The following is a 24,311-nucleotide window of genomic DNA, read 5'->3' as shown; positions in this document are numbered from 1 at the left end:
TTCAATTATTCAATGATTCCATTTACGTCATCTACATATATGTATACATTTTAGGAAGTTTCTACTATATTAGGTTTTCATACTACCCCTCAAATGCTCACTATTTTGTTGTCTCTCACCATATTCCATCCCTCAAACCCTTCTCCTCTTTGTTTTCACTCTTGATCCTCCCATTCCAGCCTATCTTTCATAATAGAATATCCATAATCATCTATTATGTTTATCTTTCCCTTCATAGCTCAAGGAACCCCATGAAAGAAGAGGCAGAAAGATTGTAAGAGCCAGAGGGGTTGGAGGACACAAAGAAAACAGGGACATCTAAATCAACATGAGCAAAGTTTATATGAACCCAAAGATTCTGAAGCAGCATGCATAGGACCTACATGGGTCTACACAAGGTCCTCTGCATATATATTATGGCTTCCATTTTAGTGTTTTTATGGGATTCCTGAGTGTGTGAATGACTGGGTGTCTGATTTTTGTTCCGTCTTGGGCTCTTTCCTTCTGCTGGTTTGTCTTGTCCAACTTCAGTGTGATAATTTTTGTTTTATCATATTATATTTGATTCTGTTATGTTTTAAAAAGACAAAGTCCTAATTATATGTCAGGAGTTGTAATAAGAGTTCATTTTTCTCCGTGTATTTTTTGGGGTCCCATTTTCCAGGTAGCCTCACTGGTGATGTGAGTAGCAGTCCAGTCATCCTTGTTCCACATCTAGCATCTTCCTATGAGTGAGTACATACCATATTTGTCTTTCTGAGTCTGGATTGCCTCACTCAGGATGATTTCTTCTAGATCCATCTATTTGCCTGCAAACCGCATGATGTCATTGTTTTTCTCTGCTTAGTAGTATTCCATTGTGTATATGTGCCACAATTTATTTGTCCATTCTTCAGTTGAAGGGCATCTAGGTTGTTTCCAGGTTTTGGCTATTACAAACAATGCTGAGATGAACATAGCTGAGCAAGTGCTCTTGTGGTATGATTGAGCATTTCTTGGGTATATGCCCAGGAGTGGTATAGCTGGATCTTGGGGGAGATTGATTCCCAATTTTCTAAGAAAGCACCATATTGATTTCCAAAGTGTTTGTACAAGCTTGCATTCCCACCAGCAGTGGAGGAGAGTTCCCCTAGTTCTACATCCTCTCCAGCATAAAGTGTCTTCAGTATTTTTGATCTTAGCCATTCTGACAGGCATAAGGTGGTATCTCAGAGTTGTTTTGATTTGCATTTCCCTGATGATTAGGGATGTTGAGCAATTCCTTAAATGTCTTTCAGCCATTTGAGTTTCCTCTGTTGAGAATTCTCTGTTTAGTTCTAAAGCCCATTTCTCAATTGGACTGTTGGTCGTTTTGATGTCCAATTTCTTGAGTTCCTTATATATTCTGGATATCAGTCCTCTGTCACATGTGGGGTTGGTGAAGATCTTTTCCCATTCTGTAGGCTGTCGCTTTGCCTTGTTGACCGTATCCTTTGCTCTACAAAAGCTTCTCAGTTTCAAGAGGTCCCATTGATTGATTGTTTCTCTCAGTGTCTGTGCTACTGGTGTTATATTTAGGAAGTGATCTCCTATGCCAATGCATTCAAGACTCCTTCCTACTTTCTCTTCTAGCAGGTTCAGAGTAGCTGGATTTATGTTGAGGTCTTTGATCCACTTGGACTTAAGTTTTGTGCACGGTGACAGATATGGATCTATTTGCAGCCTTCTACACGTTGATATTCAGTTATGCCAGCACCATTTGTTGAAGATGCTTTCCTTTTTCCATTGTACACTTTTGGTTTCTTTGTCAAGAGAAATGGATGAGATCAACATGAACACCCTGGTCATGAGTGGGAGCAATGAAGGGCGACGGTCGAGGGAAAGAGAGTGGGAGATCCTAGCTGGATCAAGAAAAGAGAGGGAGAACAAGGAATAGGAGACCATGGTAAATGAAGACCACATGAGAAGGGGAGGAAGCAGAGAGCTAGGGAGGCCCACAGAGATCCACAAAGATACCCCCGCAAAAGACTGCTGGCAATGGTCGAGAGACGGCAGGAACTGACCTACTCTGGTGATGGGATGGCCAAACACCTTGATAGTTGTGCCATAAACCCCATCCAAGGACTGAGGAATCTGGATGCAGACATCCACAGCTGGGCCCCTGGTGGAGCACTGGGAGTCTAATTAGTGAGAAAGAGGAGGGTTTATATGAGCGGGAATTGTTGAAGCCAAGGTTGGATAAAGTACAGGGACAAATAACCAAATGAATGGAAGCACATGAACTATGAACCAAAGGCTGAGGGGCCCCCAACTGGATCAGGCCCTCTGAATGGGTGAGACAGTCATTTGGCTTGATCTGTTTGGGAGGCAGCTATGTGGTGGTGCCGGGTCCTGGGCTCCTTGCATGAGTTGGCTGTTTGAATCCTGGGACTTATGCAGGGACGCTTGGCTAGGTCTGGGAGGAGGGGATGGGACCTGCCTGGACTGAGTCTATCAGGTCGATCCCAGTCCTCGGGGAGACCTTGATCTGGAGGAGGTGGGAATGGGGGGTGGGCTGGGGGGAGTGGGATAGGGGCGAGAGGGGGAGAACAGGGGAATCTGTGGCTATTATGTGGAACTGAATGGTGTTGTAAAATAAAAAAAAAAGAGAGTTCTTTTTTGTTTTCATCAATATTTTTCCTTTACCACTGTTGATAACAGTATACATATAAATATGATTATTAACTCATACCATATTACCTTTTAATTAATTTATTCCACTAATTATTTCTTCTTAGAATTATTCTTTTGTGTTTTGACACATTCTAAATATATAGCTTTTGGTATGTTTTTTGCAGCCTGGGAGATCTCACTACTAAACTCAACTCAAAATGATAACAAGCAAGACCTGATGGTCCTAGATATACTAACAACACTGCGAGGGGTAGGGGAGCTAGTGGGTAGAAATCTGCCTAATACTAAACAGTGTTGTATGATATTTTGTTTGTATTCTGACAAATAAAGTTTGCCTGGAGATCAGAAGGCAGAGCTAGCCACTAGTTAACCTTAGAGGCCAGGTGGTTGTGGCTCATACCTCTAATCCCAGCACTTGGGAGGCAGAGAGAGGAAGTGATAAGGCAGGCCAGACATAGGATCTTGGACCTTTTGGTTAGAGGATCTGGAGAGGTTAAGTATTCACCGGTGGCTGCTCTTCTGCTTCTCTGATTTTTCAGGTTATTACCCCAATAACTGACTTGTGGTTTTTATTGATAAGAATAATTAGGTTCATGCTTCAAAACAGAAATTCTATTTTTGTGTCTTTTAAGATACAATCCCAGACTAATTTTGTAATGTTAGAATTCAGCCAATTCCTACCATAAGAGATCCAGATTTTCCTTTTCAGCTGATGGACAGACAGGGAGATAGTTTTGTTGTCCTTTTCTGGCAGAGGCTACACCTCCCAACAACAGGAAGTAATCATATGAAGATGGATCATCATTATTTTGCTTTTCCCAGAGATTCTGAAATTACTCTCAGTTGAGAGCTAAGGGAGGAGGAGAGGGTAGAGAGTGAGGTCTGGAAAACTTTCCCATGGGCTGCAAGTTAGTATATTAGAAAAACCCACAGGCAAAAAGAAAGACTGCAAACCCCCAAGCTGAGGCTTATCATTACTGGTCAGAGCCAAGGGTTCTGAGATTGCAAAGTGTCTGAAGATGATTAAAAGGCACACCTTTGAGTAGAGATTTAAGATGCTTATGAGACATGTAGTGCATGAAGTTGTATAAAGAACTATACGCGATGGATAGAACATGTATTTATTTGAAAGTCTGTGCTGTACAAATGACCCCCACACCCTATAAAATGCAACACAAAAGCTCTAATCCTTTGTTCAGCCTTCTGTTTGAACTACTATACTTTTTTTTTACTACAGCCCCCTTTTGGTAATATAGACTTTATTAATAAACTGTGTCTCTTTCTACCTCTGAAAAAATCAAAAGACAAAAAGATGAGAAAGTGCATGAAGCTGGAAGTGAAAAGTGGCAGGAACTGGAGGGTTGATAGTAGAGAGTGGATTACATCAAAACATGTTATGAAATGTTCAATAAAAATTAACAAAAACTGTTTCATCTCACTAAAGGTCACATTCTCCATGAAGCCGAACATCTCCTTGTTTCCTGGCTACAATCATAACATTTCACACCTTATGCAACAGACATGATAGTACCTCATTTTCAATTCTAGCCAAATATGTAGAAAAAACCCCCAACACTGATTACCATTTCCTATGTAGCCAGGTTGTCACATTTATCATCAACCTGTTATGTTCATATATTTTAGATCAATGATTCAAAATGAAGCAATCTGTGGATATTCAAGTTGCTTCCATTTTTTTCTGCACAAATGTCTTGGGTTTTGCATAATAGTTACAGGACTCTGTAATGATGTCATTAATCACCTGTTCTTTCAAATGTTTCCTTTTGTCCTCCCTCTCATAAAAAGCAATTCTTTGAAATCAGTCTTTGAAGGGCCATGACTGACAGAGATGAATAGGATACTTAATTGTACTGGCACATGCCAGAACCTATTCTTCTGGTAAAATCACTCCATGTGAAACTTCTTATTCAGTGGAATTCTGCCGATAATAAGGAGTGTCCCAAATCACACATTGCTGTCCACGCCTGCTGTCACAGCCATGCTCTCCACTCCGTAAAAGGCTAGTCTGGTTCATCCCCACAATCTCTGTGCATATTCACTGTGACTGAAAACTTCTGCCTTTCCTTCTGCTGTCATTTATTCTTTCCTTTAACTTAAGAATGAAAAACATACTCTACAAATATTGAACTTTCAGCAGCTCCCAGTTCTAAATGAGATTCAACAAGGTGAGGTTGTCTAACTGAGTTTAGAGTAATCTCAAGCTAAGAATAGTTAAAAAAATAAAGGTACTTTTACCCTAAATAGTCGTCACCTCAGATAAAGGAAATAAATCATAAAACGGAAAAAAAAATCGAAATTCTTTCTATGATATTCTTATAATTTTATTTAATATACATACATGTGTGTAATTATATTTGCAGCATTATAAGTAACTGGAATAAAATAATGGCCATAAAAGAATAACATTTAATCATATATTTATTTTAAATTAAGGAGGTAGTAGCTTTTACATTTGTTTCCAAATTATGCATGCAATTTCTACCCTCAGTAACATTTTGGAGCACAGACCACTCTAATTTGCATAGTAATCCCATTAAATTAGAAGCTTCTTTTTCATTAGTCTAATGACTTCAAACTATTAGCCATAGCTAAGAGAAATTGTAACTTGCCATTTCTTGCTTACATTGAGGCGCATAAGAGAAATAATGATCCCAATTACAAATAAAGATGAATGGGTTATTAAATATCTAGCAAAACTAAATATTTTGTTTACACTTATTGTGCCTGAGTAATTAATAAAGGCTCCACTTCAATCTCAGAAGGAGCTGGCTTGGAGAATAATCCATTTTATTTTCCCATGATATCTGGAAGAGAATAAGAAAAAAAATATCATAGGAAAACACTTGCAAGATCACCAGGATTTAATGGAAAATCATTACACATTTTCATCACTTCCTAAACGTTTTATGAACTATGTGAAAGACAATGGAGCACATATCTAAATTGCAAGGAAAGATTGTTTTCTGATCTTAGAAATGAATGCACAAATATCCCAAATCCCTCCTTTCTCTAGTCTTCTTCGTGTTTTATTTCATAGTGTTACTCCAGATTTCATGAAGGCAGAATCATTCATGGCAGCAGGTCCACTGCTTATGATGAAAAACTGAACGATTGAAGACAGGGAAATACTATCTTACAAATTCATAAGCACATAACTATGTCATATTTTCATATAATGTTTCTATGTTTAACTCTCCACCACTTTCCAAATACTCCTTTGTGAAGGTTTACATATCATATCAGACATTAACCTTGAAGAAACAGACACTGAATAAAAATCATCAACCCCATATTGAACAGCTTATATCTCTCCTTACTACATTGCTGTCTTAAAATATGAATGTAAACTAGAAACAGATGTTGCTGGGAAGATGGATGTGTTGACATGTGAAAGGATCTATGTCCCAGAAATCTTCATTTCCACTTAATATCTGAAAGTTAGACCTTATTTTGAAACACAGACCGTGTAAGTGTGGCTGAATTAAGGTCCTACTGAGTTAAAGTATGAGCTGAGTTCTATCACTAAGTCATACCACTGCCTTATGACGACAGAGATACAGTCAGAGGGAAGGAGGCCATGGGAAGATACAGGGGGAAAATGGAGAAGTGGAATGAGAATTACTCAGAGTACCAGAAGACTAAAAGCAATAAGTATGAATTTTTTTTTTTAGTCTTGAGTGGAAGCTGGGCCTTGGTCATACTGTAATTTCAGAGATTCTGCCTCTAGAACCTTGAGACAATTAATTCCTGTTGTTTTAAGACAACTACTCAACAAGTATCTGTAATTTGTCATATTAACCCTAGGAATCTAACATATTTTGTAATGTGGATTATGGTAGTTCCTGACTAGGTTTTTACTTTATTCATCACAAATAATTGAAAATACATATAAATTATGTTTTTTATGTTTATATACAAATATTTATTGATTGGTACTATTACTTATGGAATTCACAAATAGAAGACAAGGGCAATAAAGGAGTCATTTAAAATTTTATGTGGCAATAGTAACTGTGCAAGTGGGAACAAAGGTGGTTAGGTTGAAGAACAGAGGAAGGTATGAGAGTGTAATTTTAAGAATCCCTCTCAAAGGCTTCTATATGTTGAAAACTTGGTGTTTATCCTGTAACACTGAAAGAAGATAAAAGACTTTTAGAAAGTGAATATAAAATAGTTAGATCCCCAGGGATACACCCTTGAAAAGGATACTGGGATGCTGTCTCGTCATATTTCCTTGCTTCCTAGAGGTCCTGAAGTGAGATATCACTATATCATGCATCCCACCATGATTCAGCGCTTCATTCCAAGACCAAAAGCAGGTCAGCAAATTAGGGACTGCAAGATCTAAAACCATGGCCCAAACTTAATTTTGATTCTTTCTTGATTGATTTTGAAGGATTTTTGTTACACGGACAACAACATAAGGAAAGGAGTGATGAACTGTGAAGCAATCCTTCACTGTTCTGTATGCTAAAATAGGTTTTGCTAATCTCAGCTGTAATTCTACTTCCATAGAAATTTGCATTTTATCTTTAGCATATTGTCCAATGCTTAATCACAATTTAAAAACATAAAATAATTATTTATATAGAATTACTATTTTTAAGTTTAAATAATAAATGTTTGAAAATAAACTTCATATTTGTCCCATGAGTGGATAACCTCCCATAGTTATATTTGCTAAGAGCTTGGTACCTATGGTGGTCCCACTGGAATATGTTTATGAATTTTATAATTAAGACCTCATGGGTGGGATTCTTAATTCTCTGGGAGCACATTCTCAGAGAAGATTGTGGTGGAGGCTTGGTACTATTCTTTTCTTAAGTCTTAGTACATGACATAAATTACTTACTCCATGATTTTCTCTCTAATATTTACCTCTGATGCTCCTATAGTAGTACACAAGAAGAAATAAAATAAAGGAAGAAGAAAGAAAGTAAGTTGAAAAGAAAGAAAAAAATGAAACAAAGAAAGGAGCTGTAAATTCATGAACTAAAACTTCCAGAACTGTGAACTAAATCAATCTTTTCTCTTTATAAGTGAATTGCTTTAGGCATTTTAATATAGTAATGTAAAGCTAAGTAGTACAATTTGTAAAAAGGGCATTTTATTTCCAGGTATTGTTCCATTTAATGGTTCAATTTCAAATGTGCATTATTATTTTCAATAGACATTTTCCATCTTTAGCAATATTTACCACAAAGTAAATTAACTTTAGCAATATTGATATATTAAAATCTAAGTAACACAAAATCAAAATTTTCACTTTGAAGTTTGTAAATATTAATTTCTTAGCTTTTTAAAATTATACCTTCAGGAAGAAAATGCCCTATCTAAGAAAAAATTGCACTAAAGAGCAGTACCAGGTAGTTCGCCCTGGGTATACAGTAAATCCCTCATGCTCAACTATTCATGGACAAAGGAAAAAGTGATCAATCAAGATTTATTGTGAACATGTCTATTAAATAATCCATAATATATCAGCACACTCAGAGATAAGTATAAACTCCGAAAGGCATTTGGAATAAATTTTTTTAGAAGGAAGTCACTAGTCTTCAGCAGAATTGTACAGAGTGCCAGTTACCAAATAAGTGAGTATAAAGGAGGTTACTGATATATACTTATTAGGTCTTACATTTCACACAGCATGTTTTTTGTCATATATGCCCCCCATTTCTCTCTTACATATGCTCTTCCTTACCCACAAACTCTGTATCCTCTTTATTTCTGCCCAGTCCAATTTGTGAGCCCATATATAGTTTTCTTAGATATGCAACCATCCGCTGGAATGTGGCCGACTTACCTGGGGCTATACTCTAAGAGAAAACTGAAGTTCCCTTTCCTGGTAGCTATAAATGGCCCACAGCTCCTAGGTTAGGTGTAGGACTCCTTATTCATGCAATGATACCAGGTAGACTGAGCTTTCCCAGATATATTCCATGCAAATGGAACTAAGAAACAAGTAAGGGTAGGTATCTTACTATCTGAAAGAACAGCTCAGTGAATTACATTTTAAATTCAGTTATCTCCCCCGCTCCCACATTTTGTTCTGTCTCTATTTGTAGCTTCATTGGTGTTCCAGTTAATATTTGTTAACATTAGAATATTGTGGGATAACTTTAGCTTGACACAGAAATACCAAACTGCGGAAAAATGTGAGGACATTGAGTTGAAGTTGTATGCATTTCTCAACAGAGAGTAAGTGCCTGATCAGAAGGGGCAGGCCAAGAGAAAGATGTGTAAAGATACATTTATAATTAGCATCCTCTCTGCTTCTGAAGTGAAAGTCTTTATTCAGAAGCAAAGGGGGAGATTATATATGTTGGTTTTATAAAGTATCATAAGATTCGTAAACCTACCAGGTCTCTTGAAAAGCTAAGCCACTGAGTAGAAAATCTTGTGGGTTGAATATAAAATGTCCTAAGGGCTCATGAGCTGAAGAAGTTAAGATGCAATTGCACACCAACCTCATCAAGGGGTTAATCCATCTATACATTTGCACATGAATGGGTTATTAGGAGTTGAGGCTCATTTAAGGAAGTGATTTAAAGGAGCATGCTTTAAAGAGTTCATCTTTAACCTTGACCCCTCCTGTCTTCTCCTCTGTCTCCTTCCTATTCCTCACTGTCACAGATGAGCAACTGTCCTTTCCCATGGCCTTCTGCCATGAAGTTTCTGTCTTCCCATTGACTCAGAAACAATGAGTAGGTTGACCATGAACAGAATCTGACACTAGATCAAAATAAATCATTTCGTGGATTTTCCCTCTGGCACCTTTGAATATTAGAGCAATCTGGCCAAGAAATTTAACCAGAATTTTGTCCTTCTAGAACACAAACACCAAGATCAATATACAGCTTCAAAATTATTGACAAATGTTATATGTGTCTTTCTTTTTTTTTTTCATTTTTCTTTACTAAGAAATTTTCTACTCACTCCACATACTATCCACAGATCCCTCCTCCTCCCTCCTCCTATCCCCCAGCCCTCTTTCCCAAGCCACCCCACATCCCACATCCCCTAATCGAGGTCTCCCAAACGGAGTCAGCAGAGCCCAGCACATATGTGTGTTTAAGGTTCACCAAAAATAGGTAACTGGTATCTGAAAAAAATAAATATTTATACATAAAAATTTTTTGCTAGCCTGGTGGTGGTGGCATACATTTTTAATCCCAGCACACAGGAGGTAGAGGTAGGCGGATCTCTGTGAGTTCAAGGCCAGCCTCTCTATAGAGTGAGTTCCAGGACAGTCTCCAAAACTACAGAGAAACCCTGTCTCAAAAAAAAAAAAAAAAAAAAAAAAAAAAAAAACTACCAATATGACGGCATTTGAAGAGATCATATCAGAGATTTATAATTAAATATATTTCTAAAATCATAATAGATGTTGATTATAATACAACTGAAACATATTTTCATAATGGTATTTTTTATAAAAAGCTGTAATGATTTGGGAGAAATAGACATTCTAATCTAGTAATTATTTAATAACTAAAGGCAGAATTGCTAGTATAATTAACAATTATTCTGGGACAATAGAAATAATCTAGTGCTACTCTAAGCAAATTATTATTGATAATCACTCAATTAGTATAATGTATCAATACAAGAAAAAAAATAATTGTAGTTTGATGGTTATATCTGTCTCTTCCCATATATATGGAAAAAGCTTAGAGTTTTATTTAGTAGAAATCCTTTCTAGTGTATGTTTCAAGGCATTACAATTAAGGAAAGCACATAGTTTAATTAAATTCGTAACTTAAATTTGACTCCCAAAATAAAAGTTAATATTACTTTTCCAAAACATTGTGCTCAATTTAGATAAACCTTCAGAGGAAATGCATGTGTATGTGTATATGTATGTAAACATGCTGACCTTGTTTATATATCTACTATAAAAGCTTCTTTAATTTTATTTTTGTATATATGCTTCTTAATTATAGGAGTGATGAAAAATAAGTAAAGCATTGCATATATTAGCCAACAGGTTTTGCTTTACTGAATGAAAAGAAAATAAATCATTTTAAGAACCTACATTGCTTACTATGGTGTATTATCTCAAAACATTAATTACATGGGGTGTATATTATAAAAAACCCTATTCAACATTTAATGCTGACCTATGCTTTTAAAAACTTTGTCCTTTAATCTAAATTCTCTAAAAAATACAGTTCATCCATAAACTATTAAAGATCCATATGTTCTACCTTTTATTATCATCTCAATAACATGGTGCAGGATTAATAACCAACTGGGAATAATATTTCCCAGATGGGATTCAGCTCATCAACCACTCTAAACTGGTCATTAATTCTCCAAAGTGTATTATGTCTTGATTGCTGTTGCTTAAAAACCTTTCAAGATCTTTTTTTAATAGTCCTTTTATTTCATAAGTAAATAACTTTCTTTCTGTCTTTGAACATGAATTTAATGAGAAAATTGGTAATAGGAAAATGAATCAGATTAGATAAAATGCAAAATTGGAAGCCAATTTTCAAACCTTTCTTCCTATATGAAAATTTTTTTTTGAAAAAGAACACACTTAAATGTTTATTAAAAGTCTGTCTTTCTCCCCACAGATGACTTCTGTACAGTTAGTTATGGACTCTTTCTTCTTTAATTATATTTGCCAAATATAGTCTCCAACTAGTGTATTATCTAAAATATTGCCAGATGTGCATCTATTTATCTATTCAAGCAACTTTTATTGCACTTCTGCTATACTATACTCATTGTCTTATGTAACTCTACATACCTTCAAAAACAATCAGTTCTTTACACTAAAAATTTACAATACACTTAAACAGAGTGAGTCAAACGCTATGATAGGCATTAAGTTTTGTATATTTCTGAAATAGTATTTCCTAAATAATTTTTAGTAGTGCCAGTTTTCCAGAAAAGGGTAAAAATTCTTTACAGTATTTAATTCCATACCAGTGGAAGAGCGATCTGATAACCAGAGACAACAGTAGGGACAAGAAACAAAGCACATGTTTCTGAAAAAGCTGGAAACTACAGCTGACTAAAGTTCAAGGTGTGTCAGATGATGAATGGAGAGTGGCGGATAATGGCTACAGGTTAATAAGAGGAGAAAACCTTCACAGGGTAGAGACATGGATGTGATAAGACACACATTGAAGCCCTACTTGAATGACTGAGTGAAGAAGCTGGAGAGAGAGACTCAAAGTTGTTGAACACATGATGGAGAATCACAAAATAAATAACAAGGAGTTAAACCAGTGATGGAGTGATAGATGAAACTGCTGACAGATACTGGTTGAAAAACCTCTAGGAAGTAGAATCTTCAGGGTATACTACCTGCCTGTAGGATAGAAGAATGAGTTGATTACCAGACAGTAACCAATTAATTGTAATAAAACAGCCCCCTATATATGTTCACTGATCTTAAATCTTTACTATTAATTTCCTAAAGTATTTGTGTGGCCTCATTGGGATTTAGACATAGACATCTTTATAAATGAAAACACTTATATGTGTTTAAATGATTCTGGTTAAAATTGCTTCTAACCTACTGAAACAGAGAAACAGCAACAATAACAAAAATTAAACACCCAGCCTCTTAGCAGAGCCTTCACAACACAAGAATTAAAATAATGTTTAAAATAAAAGCAGGAGTCCATAAACCAAACTTAGAAGTAATAATGAAAAAAATAATATATTATGTAATCAAGGACTTACTTTAAAGATGTTAATACTTTTAAAAAAATAAATATTTACAAGAAGACATTATTAATTCTGTATATTAAAAAAAGCAGATCCACTAAAAAGAATATTCCATACATACTTCCTTTTAGGTGCTCAAAGAATATGAAAGCAATCACTTACTCACAGATAGTAAACATTTCACATTTTATTTTAGAAAGCACTATAACCTGCTTTTGCATTATTTCCCATTCTTAGCGCAAAATTCATTTTACCTCGTCATATATATGCTATTTGAGTTAATGAAACAGTTAGACAGCAATCAATTTCCTTTGTCCAGATGCTATTTGGAATAGGTGTTAGGAAATAGTGGGGAGAGAAGTGACAGGAACCATAGTTGTATATCTATTAACTATTTAAATTTTAATGGCCCGTAATAAACTATGTAAATTCATTCATCTGTTTTCCCATACTTCCTGCATACAGAGAGGTCATTTCTCTAACTCACTGCATGAATAGATGACAGGAAGCCAGCAGCTTGTCTTAATTCATGGTCTTATGGACTGCTAAAGAAGATCGTAGGGGTTGAGCTTTTTCTCCCTGTCCTGGTCTGCTTCAAAATAGCAGCAGTGCTCCATTTGTCATTATTATCATGAGCTCTATGATTATTACAAACCATTGTTAGCCTTATAACATGCATTTACAATCTAGCCATCTAAGGTAAGAGAAATCAGCTTCTGAAAATTGACATACATGTATACATTTACAAATTGCAGTGATTATTCAGTATACATGCATATTATTTAATAATAAAAATATGGAATTTATTTCAAGAATACATAATATTTGATCAAGAGATTTGGTGTGGTGAGTAAAGTCCAGAGTAAATGTGCTGTGGACATGGGCAGGGCCATGTTGAGTACCAACACCTCAGATATAGAAGTGACAAAGCCTTCCTTCGGTGAGGCACAGAGGGATGACAAAGACTTTCTCTGGTCTGAGTAAATGTCTGCAATGTCTACATTGTGTTAAAAATGTCCACTATAGGTCCCTTCCCCCAGATGATTACATCCTGAAGACTGCTCCCCTACATAGACGCTCTTACTATGATTAAACCTGCCTACTGGGTCAGCAGCACATGAGCTATGGTGAAGAATCGGGCTTCACTCTGCCTAAGTCCTGAAGATTAGAGAGAAGCTGAGGTTGAAAGTGATGGACAAACATGTTCGCTGGAGGAAATTTCAAGCAGCAGAACATTCAGGCGGTGCAATAGTTTCTATGAATATCTCCTATCCAGGTCTGCAGTGATAGAGATTAAACAGTGAAGCAAAAATTTGTGAGAAATGTTCTGTTTGCAAAGAAAAACTCTACAGCCTAGGTATAAAGTTACATAAAGGCAAGATTAAAAGTAGCTGTGGTTGTTAAAAAGAATTGTTAACATGGAAGATGGTGCTCTGTAATGGGACCACAGGAAAAGATCCAGGAGGGTTGAGAGATCCATCCATGGGTGGCCCAATCTTTTGAACATGCAAGTTCACTCAAAGGAGATATTTTCAATAGAAAATGTCTTTAAAGAGTGTCCTGGCTGCTTTTATCTTTTTTCTTTTTGCTGTTGCTGCTTGTTCTTGTCAACTTGAGTCACTTGCGAAGAGGGGAGCTCACTTGAGAAAATGCCAAGGACTCTAACAGATTGATCTGTTGGCATGTCTGTAAGACATTTTCTTAGATTATTGGTTGAGTAGTGCCACCCCTGGATAGATAATTAATCCTGAATTGTATAAGAAATCTGGTTGAGCAAGTTATGGAGAACAAGCCAGTAAGCAGAGTTCATCAATGGCCTCTGTTTCAGTTTCTGCCTTAAGTTCTTGCCCTGAATTCAATCAGTGATGGAGTGCGACCTGAGACTTATAAATGAAATAAGCCTTTCCTTTCTCAAGTTGCATTTAGTCATAGTGTTTATCACTATAGTGGAAAACATACCTAAAATAAAGGGATTTCTTGCTTGAAAATAAGTGCCTAAAACCCTATTTCCCTAGGGTCAGACTGAAAAGCAGGCAGAGATTGATACAACTGTATTCAGTGGGTGCCAGGCTACATCTTGACCTGACAGCAGAACTTGGTAGCATAACTGACAATATACTAGTTTTGCAAGCTTGTGAGATGCAAGACTATGCTTGTCATGGAAGAGTCAAAGGTTCTACAAGAAGGCTTTGGAAGGCTGTGGTATGAAGCTATGATGATGAATCCTAAGATGAAGCAGAAATTGCTGTGGGATGCCTTTCTGTATGCTGTGAATATGCGTTGCTCTGATTGGTTGATAAATAAAGCTGCATTGGCCTATGGCAAGGCATCTTAGAGGCAGGCAGAAAATTCAAGCAGATAGAGAGAGAGAAACGCCGCCAGCCAATGCTAGAAGAAGAAAGATGTGAAAGTACTGGTAAGCCAAGGCCATGTGGCAACTTATAGATGAGTAGAAATGGTTAAGTTATAGGAACTAGCTAGCGAGGAGCCTGAGTCATTAGGCCATGCAGTTTATAAGTAATATAAGCCTCCGTGTGTTTACTCTCTGTGTGTTTATTTGTTCAAGTGGTTGCAGGATGGCGGGACAAGAAAAACTTCCAGGTACAAGAGATGTCAACAGGTGGAATATACCAGATCCAAGAGATGGTCACTGAAGAAAGCTGAAGGCACCGAGTGGATCTGACTTAAGAGAGAGGCTATGTATGCTTCAAGCAGAAATGCTAGGAAAGCAGTACTACCGGAGCCCACATAATTTCTTCACAAGTCCTAGATACTGGAAATTGACCTGCACCTTTGATATTTCCGCGGCTGGGTTTCATTATTGATTTGGTTAGATATTAACATGCTATGTTGCATTCCTTCTTCATAGAATGGGGATTTTTACTTGGTGCCATTCTATACTAGAACTATTTAATTTTTTTGTGAGAGTTCCCTGTAAAGAGGCTTTCTTGAGTCTCAGAAGACTTGAACTTTTAAACATTGTAGGAAATGTTAAAACCAACAAACAAAAACCTATGGTTTTTCTTTAAAAAAAACTGTACTGAATGAATTTTGCAATATGAGATTAACATGAGACTCTGGGACAATGATTGGAAACTTAGGGCTTAATAGTTATATGGTTGAATGTTCAATTGAGAGGAGGTGGAGTTGTTATTGATAATACTGACTGTCAAAGTGAATTGATATAGAATCACTTAAGAAGATAAGTATCTGAGCTTGGCAATGAATGACCTATTAGATTAGTTTAATTGAGATGAAAAGCACCACTCAAATGTGGGTAGGGTTCTGGATTAAATGAAGTGGAAAAAGGGAGCATGGGCACTAGGGTTTTATCTTTCTCTTATCCTGCAAAGTAATCTTGGACCTCCACACAAGCGCTGTGATACATTTGGGTATGTGTACACTAACACACACATACCTACACATGCACTAGCTTGCACACACATGTTCACACTGTACACACATACACAAGTAGTTTAATGTAAAAAAATTAAAAAAAAATAAAGGTATTTTCAATTAAATGAAAATCAAGGTAATTAGTAATCACTTACCTTATAAGAAAAGATTAAAATTCTTTTTTAATTAACATTTTTTTATTTATTTTACATACCAAGAGATCCCCCTTTTCCCTCCTCCCACCCTTCCAGCCTTCCCCTCCCAAACCCTCCCCCATTCTCTCTACAAGTAGGTAAGGCCTCCCATGGGGAGGTACATTTAGTAGAGGCAGGTCCAAGTCCCTCCCCCTGTCTCAAGGCTGTGTGAGGTGTCCCATCATGAAAGAAAAAAATTTATATGTAAGAATCCTTTGAGATATATAAAGAGAGAAAGGTTAGAAAACTACAACCTTAGACACCACCCTTTGGAGTGGTCAGGGATTGTCTACCTTGCATCCCTATCCTGCTTTTCTCCTGCCCAAAAGGGACACAGAGGGATTTCTAGGCAATAATTGCTCAACTGGGGCTGCCGTGTACTTTAAGGGGACAAGCTCTTGAAAGCAGTGGACAAAGGAATAAAGATGGGCTTCAAATAGTGTTCTGCCAGTTTTCAAAAAATTACACGAGAATCTTGTATGTTTAACATGGTTTTCAAGAAACAAGCTCAATTGTAACATGGCAGAAGCCTTTCCTTTTGGAATGCATTTTCATGGAAATAAAGAAGAGCTTGCCTGGGTAGTGACAATGGAGAAAAACTGGTGGGCTGACCAACCCAGCTACCACCCAGGCCAAGAACCAGGGCTGTGAGTTGTCCCACCCCTACATCCACTGAATCTATGAACTGTTGGAGTACATGAAGGGGACGAACCTACATACAGATCTAAAGCTGCAAGACCTCCATGAAACAAAGTAACAGCAGGATATCCAACAGGAACCCCAGGGAGAGCCCATTATCCGTGGTGTAGTAGAAATCAGAGGTCTGAAGGCAGACCAATGACTCCTGGTAATGAACACAAGCAAGAAAAGATGAACAGGCCAAAGGGTAAATTCTGGGTCTCAACACTATAGCTTCTAAAACAAGATTCTTGCGCTTTTTTGTTGTTGTTTTGTTTTTGTTTTTTCTTTTAAATTTGGTTTTGATTTGGGAGAAAGTTTGCAAGGGCAGAGGGTGGGTGCAAGGGGATGGGGAGATAAGTCAGATCTGAATGTATGATACAAAATCACAAAGAATAAAATTGAAAAAAAAGAACACCTAGGGATGTGGAATGGGAAAGAGGAAAGAGAAGTATATAAAAGAAGGAGCAATACAAGAGATAATACAAAAATTAGAAAGTCAAAAAAACAAAGTGGGAAGCAAAGACAATCATACTTTCTCTCTATATATCTCAACTTTCCCTTTTTCTTTCCTAAAAAATTTGCTTTCAGGATACAATGATTTGAATAACTGTCCTCTAGACTTACATTGTTGGTAACGTCAATCCATGAACTGTTATTAGAACAGTATTTCATATCTATTTTGGTTTTAAGGCACACACACACACACACACACATATATATATATATATATATATATATGATGTACTATATAGCAGATATATTGAATAAACTAGTTGAAATTTAAAGTCCATACATACTATGAGATTTGAGGTAACGAGAATGAGTGCTCATAACTTTTTCACAAACACACTTCGAAAATATAATAATCAGCATGCTATTTTTCAAGTAGTTCATGTTGAGTGCAGAATTATATCCATAACTTTATATTTCACTTAGATTTAAGAAAATATTCACTCTTACTTCCAGCTTACTTGTTTAATACAGCACTGCAATGATTACATATTGTTTTTAGTGCTAAAAAAATTGGCTTATGATGGAAAGGTAATTCTAGTTAAAAAACAAAAAACAAACAAGCAACCTGTATAATACCAAGTGTTGCACATTTTTACTTATTCAAAATATGTAGTTATTGCAATGCCAATCAATCATAATAATATGCTTTTTGAGTTCCTTACACTCCTTAAATATTCTATCCCCATAATAATCTAAGGTAATATATACTATTAAGGCTTTCTACTCTTTGTTTGTATGGAGATTAATCTCTTACAACTATAAGATATCATATGTGGGCTAAGGATGTGGCTCATCTAGTAAAGGTGCTTGTTGCCAAGCATAGGGACTCAGTTTGATCCTTTGGAATTCACATAGTGGAATGAGATGACAATAACTGTATGTTGTTCTTTGTTGTTCATAAGTCAGCCATGACACACACACACACACACACACACACACACACACACTAAAATGTCACTGGAGCACTACAATTAGTGAAATATATATTTATAAAATTAATCTATTCATTCACTAAACTGAATGCAACTTTTTGAAATGTGAAATACTACAACTGAAATTAACATGCTGGACATTTAGAACACCATCACATATGCTGTGGAGTTTCTTGGAATAAAACTTATTGAAATAGCAGCTTGGAAAATAGTAAAATTTCACATTAACTTTTAAAGAAAGAAATTATCAATCAAGTTCTTATTTTCAGAATTCAACAAATACATAGTTTTAGAAGATAACAGTACATTATAAAATGATTCAAAATGCAGTAGTAAGGTATAATTAGGTTTTGTTAAGTTATTATACAAATGCAGATGTCACAGTATTTTAGCACAACTATTGGTAAATGTTTTATTATCTCTTCTAACACATTCAGTTTTTGACTCTTCATGTGGTAAACAATGATACTAGAAAACTGTGATATATAACTTATAAACCATATGCCCATATACCAGTTTAATTAGAATTTAAAACTAAAAAATGTCTTATAGATGGCATTAACTACTAGGCCCACCTACAGCTGTGATTTGGATATGAAAACACAAGTTGTTATTTTTCTAACTACTAACTAACTTGTTTAATTTGGAGTCAATTTGACTGGGATTTAAAAAAAAATGAGAAAACGTTTCTCCTGTGTATACGAGGATGTTTTCTGAAAGAAGTTAATATTTGAATGAGTGAAAAGATCCTCTTTTCTGAAAATGGGGTCCCCCAAAAAGCACAAAACGGGAAGGATGAATTCACAGTCAAGGATAAGCTTGGATGGTTGTATTTCTTCTTCCATCCTCAGTCACTGTGTCTCATGGAACCTTTTGACTTGACAGCTTACATGAATGAATATTTTCTCAGGCTTTGTATTTAGAAGTTTGACTTGAGAGTGAGACATTGTCTCCTCAGATTCTTGGGTTTTAGAAGTGAATTCCACTGCTGTCTTTCTTACACTACATTCAGATAAATTTGAAAACTTAAGTACAATAGCATTTTGCAATTTCAAACATAAATTAGTATTTTATGGAAATATTGTTATGAGATTATATATTATATAATTATGAGTTTATACAGTGAATTCTATATTATTAGTAAGAAATCTAACTTAATAAACTCAATACATTTATTAATGAAGTTTATGGATATAAAATAATAAAGATAAACATAGTATCTAAAAATTTTTTTTCAGAAACTTGTGACAATTCTATTAGAATAAAATGAAAACTTTAACTATAAAATTACAGACTGATTATAAAACAAATGACAAGAGCCAATTAAAAAGACTTTACTCTGCATAATTCTTTTAGTTTTAAGAGCAAGGGTTTAGTACCATTGGATATAATTTATCTATTTCTGTGAAATATTCTAGACACAAAATACATCTCAAGGTAACTTTTTACTATTAGATTCATATTTAAAGTTATAATGATAGAAGCAATGTAAAACAATATCAGTAAAGACCTGTTGAGTAAGAACATTTGTAGGAGAAAAAGAAAAGTAATTAAACTGTTGAAAACATTTAGCTGTATCTATTACTTTTTTTTTCTTTTTTTTTTGGTTTTTTGAGACAGGGTTTCTCTGTGTAGCCTTGTGCCTTTCCTGGATCTTGCTCTGTAGACCAGGCTGGCCTCGAACTCACAAAGATCCGCCTGCCTCTGCCTTTCAAGACTGGGATTAAAGGCGTGCGCCACCACCGCCCGGCTCTATTACTTAATTTTATGTTTGAATACTTAAATAATCAGAGTAGAAACATTCACAGAGAATCCTTTTAGCTGAGCTAAATATAAAAATGAAGCAGAAATACACTGGAATGTAGATATTAAATAAAACAAACAAACATAAAAAACTCAATAAGAGCCACAGCTAAAATATCAACACCTAGCAAATGATATACTTTTATTGATTACACAGGTGAATACGCCTTAAGAAGTAACTTTCAAGGTTACAGAAAGGTAGTAATGACCTTGCCAAATTCCAAAACACTTCTGTGGTAGCTAGTATTTTCTATCAAATGTATATTGCTAGTATTTGTTCACTGTAATTATGATATATTTTATGTATGCACAGATTTCTTTTAAATTACCATATTTAACCAATATATGGAACAAATATGTCATGGAATTAAACAATTACACATAAATTTATTTTAAGAAAAATGGTTATGTGTATACATATCTAAGTATGATGCTTAAAATGTAATATTAAGGAACAATTATTAATCTAAATGAAAACAAGAGTATTTATATACTGTTCCCTTTTATTTTATTTATTTATATTATTTACCAGTTGAATTAGACTTTAACCTTTTCTGTATGAGTTAAGTTATATGCAAAAATCACACAAATCTGTGGTTCCTTTGACTTTCATAGAAAATCCTACCAACACACGATAAATGGCAACTTGAAACTTTAGTGATGTTTAAACTTACCCCGTTTAATGGATATGTTTTCCATCCTAGCTCTCCCATCACCGTCGTTGTATCAAGCAACACAACTAGAATTAAATAGAAAAACTGCAATGAGTTTCTCAACTGATATAAAAACATAGCAACGTTAGTCACATCATGAATATCAAATGTTCTTAGTGTTTCCTCACCACAGTAGCTTTAAGAGCAGTGCTTCTTTGAAATTACTTATATTGGCCTATTATAATACTCTATGATAAGAAAAAAGCATGAATTGATGCAAAAATATTGCACATGTTTTTGGCTTAATAATCCTAAATGACACTGTTGATTGAATAACCATTACAAGGTCATTTTTAATACACCAGATTTTTCAGTTTAATGAAATAGCCCACATTGTTTATTCTCTAGCTTTCAATCATAGTATATTAGAGAAAAGCCATATTAACACAGGCCTCTGTGCATTGTTGTTGTTATTAAATGCTTACTTAAAATCAGCAAAAAATGAATATGATTCTTTTTTAATAAACCACAGCCTTCCAAGCATAGGATACTTAAGTACTAGGTAGTATACCAATTGTTGATTGAAGAAAAAAAAACAAATTTTAAACTATGAATCTTTTCCTGTAGCCAAAAATAACTCACAATCTGTAAAATGAAAATAAGCCCCCAAAACAATCCCTCTCAAAATAAACCTTGGTTGAAAGATGAGGTAAGGAACTGAGATGACAGTTCTCAAAACAGGAAGAGTAAAGACCTAATAGATGTTCAGTAGATGTAGCAAATAGGGAAACGGAGATGAAAACTGCTTTACATCTGCAACTCATAGCATTGCAATCATCATTAACACAAATGACCACAAACACTAGGTGGAAGTGGTAAAGCTGAGGTCCTATACATTGTTGGTGTGTACATTACAAGTGATCTGTTATAGAAATGGGAAAAGGAGGTTCTTCGGGCAAGGGAAATGAGGTAAATACAGAAGACGGGGGGGGGGGGGGAGAGAAGGAAAAACAATACTAAGGATGTTTCAAAAACCATCAGGAGTTATACTATTAACTATCAGATAAAACATAATACACACAATTCTATGTATAAATATACCTATATTATTTGAATGAACCTTCCCCATCTGGGCTGACATTATAAACATGCATTACCACCAAAAGACAAAGACCATTTAACAAAAACCTCACAAACAGACATAAAAAGTCTTCTTTTGAATTGTTGGTCAAAACTGTTCAGTGGAATCCCCAAACATACAGCCTATTGCTATTGCCCTTGGTTGTCCCTCCACAGGTTGAAGGCAAGTCCCTATTACTGAAAACACAACGCACTTCAGACACAGAGCCCAGAGGACCCTGAGCAGTAACTGACATAAATGCCCCTCCCTGACGACTAGTTTTTATAGTACCAGAGATGCCAAATTTCCAGGGTTTGGGGGCAACCAACAACCTTACCCAGCTATGACACCTACAGACCACAACAACTACCATAACACAATGATCATTAAGGGGACAGTCGTCATGCTTGGTAGTAACCAATTTCTCTCTAATTGGATTTAAGACCTGCTCAACAAGGTTGAAATTGTGTCAGGCACTGAAAACCTAGCCAATGGCTCAGTGCTACTGAAATCATGGATATTGGAGGAGAATCGACAACTGCCATTACTAAATCAGCATAATACCTAACAACAATCTAAATATGTGTCTTTATACCCCCACAACTCAGCAAATAAACTTCTGTTTGCACTAGTTGCAGACCATTACAGAAAACCACAACCAATCAAAATGTAGAGCTGTGGAGCAAAATGGATATAGCTACAAAACAACTCCTGTACCCAAGGCCCAGGGAATACTGTAGAAAAAGAGACAGGAAGATTATAACATCCAGAGGGTCAGGATGTATATATATATGCATGTAATAAAATCAGTGGAGAAAAGTGGACATGAATTTGATGGAGAGAAGAGGGGTATATGAGAGGGTTTGAAGACACACATATAAATACACACACACACACGTGTGTGTGTGTGTGTGTGTGTGTGTGTGTGTGTGTGTGTACATATACATATTCAAGTATTACATTTCTCACCCCAGATATCAACTGGCCACAGGCTACATTCTGAAAAATATTATTATGTTGCAGTTATTATTATTTCATATGGCATCTTATTTTTCTGTTTATTGTAAGTATTTTGTGGCTCCACTTAGCTCATTCTTTTTTATGTACAATGTATTGATAATTTTAAAAAGTAAAACTATGTTCAACTTTCTAAATAAACTTCATTTCTGCATAATATTAATTCACTACTCTTATGATCTATTTACTAAACATGTTTATAAAAACAACCATAAAATATTATTTTTATTGTGACAATTTTTCTTTTGTGTTTTCCCTTATCCTTTCTTTTTTCCTTTCTTTCTTTCTTTCTTTCTTTCTTTCTTTCTTTCTTTCTTTCTTTCTTTCTTTCTTTCTTTCTTTCTTTCTTTCTCTCTCTCTCTCTCTCTTTCTTTCTTTCTTTCTTTCTTTCTTTCTTTCTTTCTCTCTTTCCTTCTTCTTCTTCTTCTTCTTCTTCTTCTTCTTCTTCTTCTTCTTCTTCTTCTTCTTCTTCTTCTTCTTCTCTCTCTCTCTCTCTCTCTCTCTCTCTCTCTCTTTTCTTTCTTTCTTTCCTTTTTTGTATTTTGAGACAGGATTTCTCTGTGTAGTCCTGGCTGTCCTGAAACTCACTTTGTAGACCTCACTGGCTTCAAACTCACAGAGATCTACCTGCTTTTGCTTCCTAAGTGCTAACATTAAAAACATGCATTACCACCTCATGCCTGTGACAGCTTTTCAAATGATATTAAAAAGAAAACTGAACCATCATATACTCACCCCCCAAGTTTATTGATTGCTAATTTAAGGCTAACTTTGTTTTAGCTGCACTTGCTTACCCACTCTCCCATTGCACATACAACAACAACAAAAACAACAATGGCAAACCATCTATTATTCTTCTTAATTTATATGAATTGAATGTGTTTTATTTGTCATTAAATTCATCCCTTATAATGCTCATTTATATGAATTGTGACTACCCACCTCCCATTCAATATATCACGGCTACAATTAAGGTAGAGGATATTTTCATTTTCCTCACAATATTCCTTGTGGCCCCATGTAATGAATTTCTTTCCTGTTTTGTCCTCTGGCACCCACTCTCTGGTTTCTGTCTCTATAATTTTAACCTTTCCCGTATATAACTATAGATATCACATGGTATTTACACATTTGAGCTTGTTTTTCCTACTTGGCATCATGGAGTTGTCTTCATCTTTGATGCTGCATGAGCCAATAATTTATTTCTTTTCATGGCTAATAACTAACTCTTCCACTCTACAGAATCCATACCTAATGGACATATTGATTTTTTACAGTTGAGGACATTATTAAGCCAGTTTAATTTTCATGTAATTTCAGTTTTTCAGGGAAAAGTAGGATTTCTCGTTAAAAGGAAAGTTGTACATCTCTATTGACAAGTTTGATTGCTCTCTAGCTGCTCTCCAAGCCGGGTCCTGGCATTGCCCTGCTTCTCTAAATCATTCTGACTTGTGTGTCTTTCCACTCTTGTCGTCTGCATGGGCATTCCCAATAATGATAAAAAAGTATCCTTTTTACTACTTCAGAATAGTTCTGTAGCATAAAAAGATACTGTTTTCTATATGCTAAATTTTCCTGATTTATATTTATCTACTGATGGATTGGTATACTCCGTGTATATTTTTTTTCACTTAGTGTTGGTTTC

The 24,311-nt window shown here is 35.5% G+C and overlaps 1 protein-coding gene across 1 annotated transcript in view; it reads right to left on the bottom strand.

The window, feature by feature from the left end:
* The window catches only part of Epha6 (EPH receptor A6), a 951,985-nt gene that overhangs the window by 862,467 nt on the left and 65,207 nt on the right, over positions 1-24,311 (bottom strand). The window contains 1 exon segment of the mRNA XM_028879452.2: positions 20,551-20,615. Within this exon segment, the coding sequence (XP_028735285.1) occupies positions 20,551-20,615 (65 nt within the window).

The sequence above is a fragment of the Peromyscus leucopus genome, chromosome 12 (assembly GCF_004664715.2).
Source record: "Peromyscus leucopus breed LL Stock chromosome 12, UCI_PerLeu_2.1, whole genome shotgun sequence".
NCBI lineage: Eukaryota > Metazoa > Chordata > Mammalia > Rodentia > Cricetidae > Peromyscus > Peromyscus leucopus.
The sequence above is the reverse complement of the archived record's forward strand: the minus strand, read 5'-3'. Positions and strand labels throughout refer to the sequence as shown.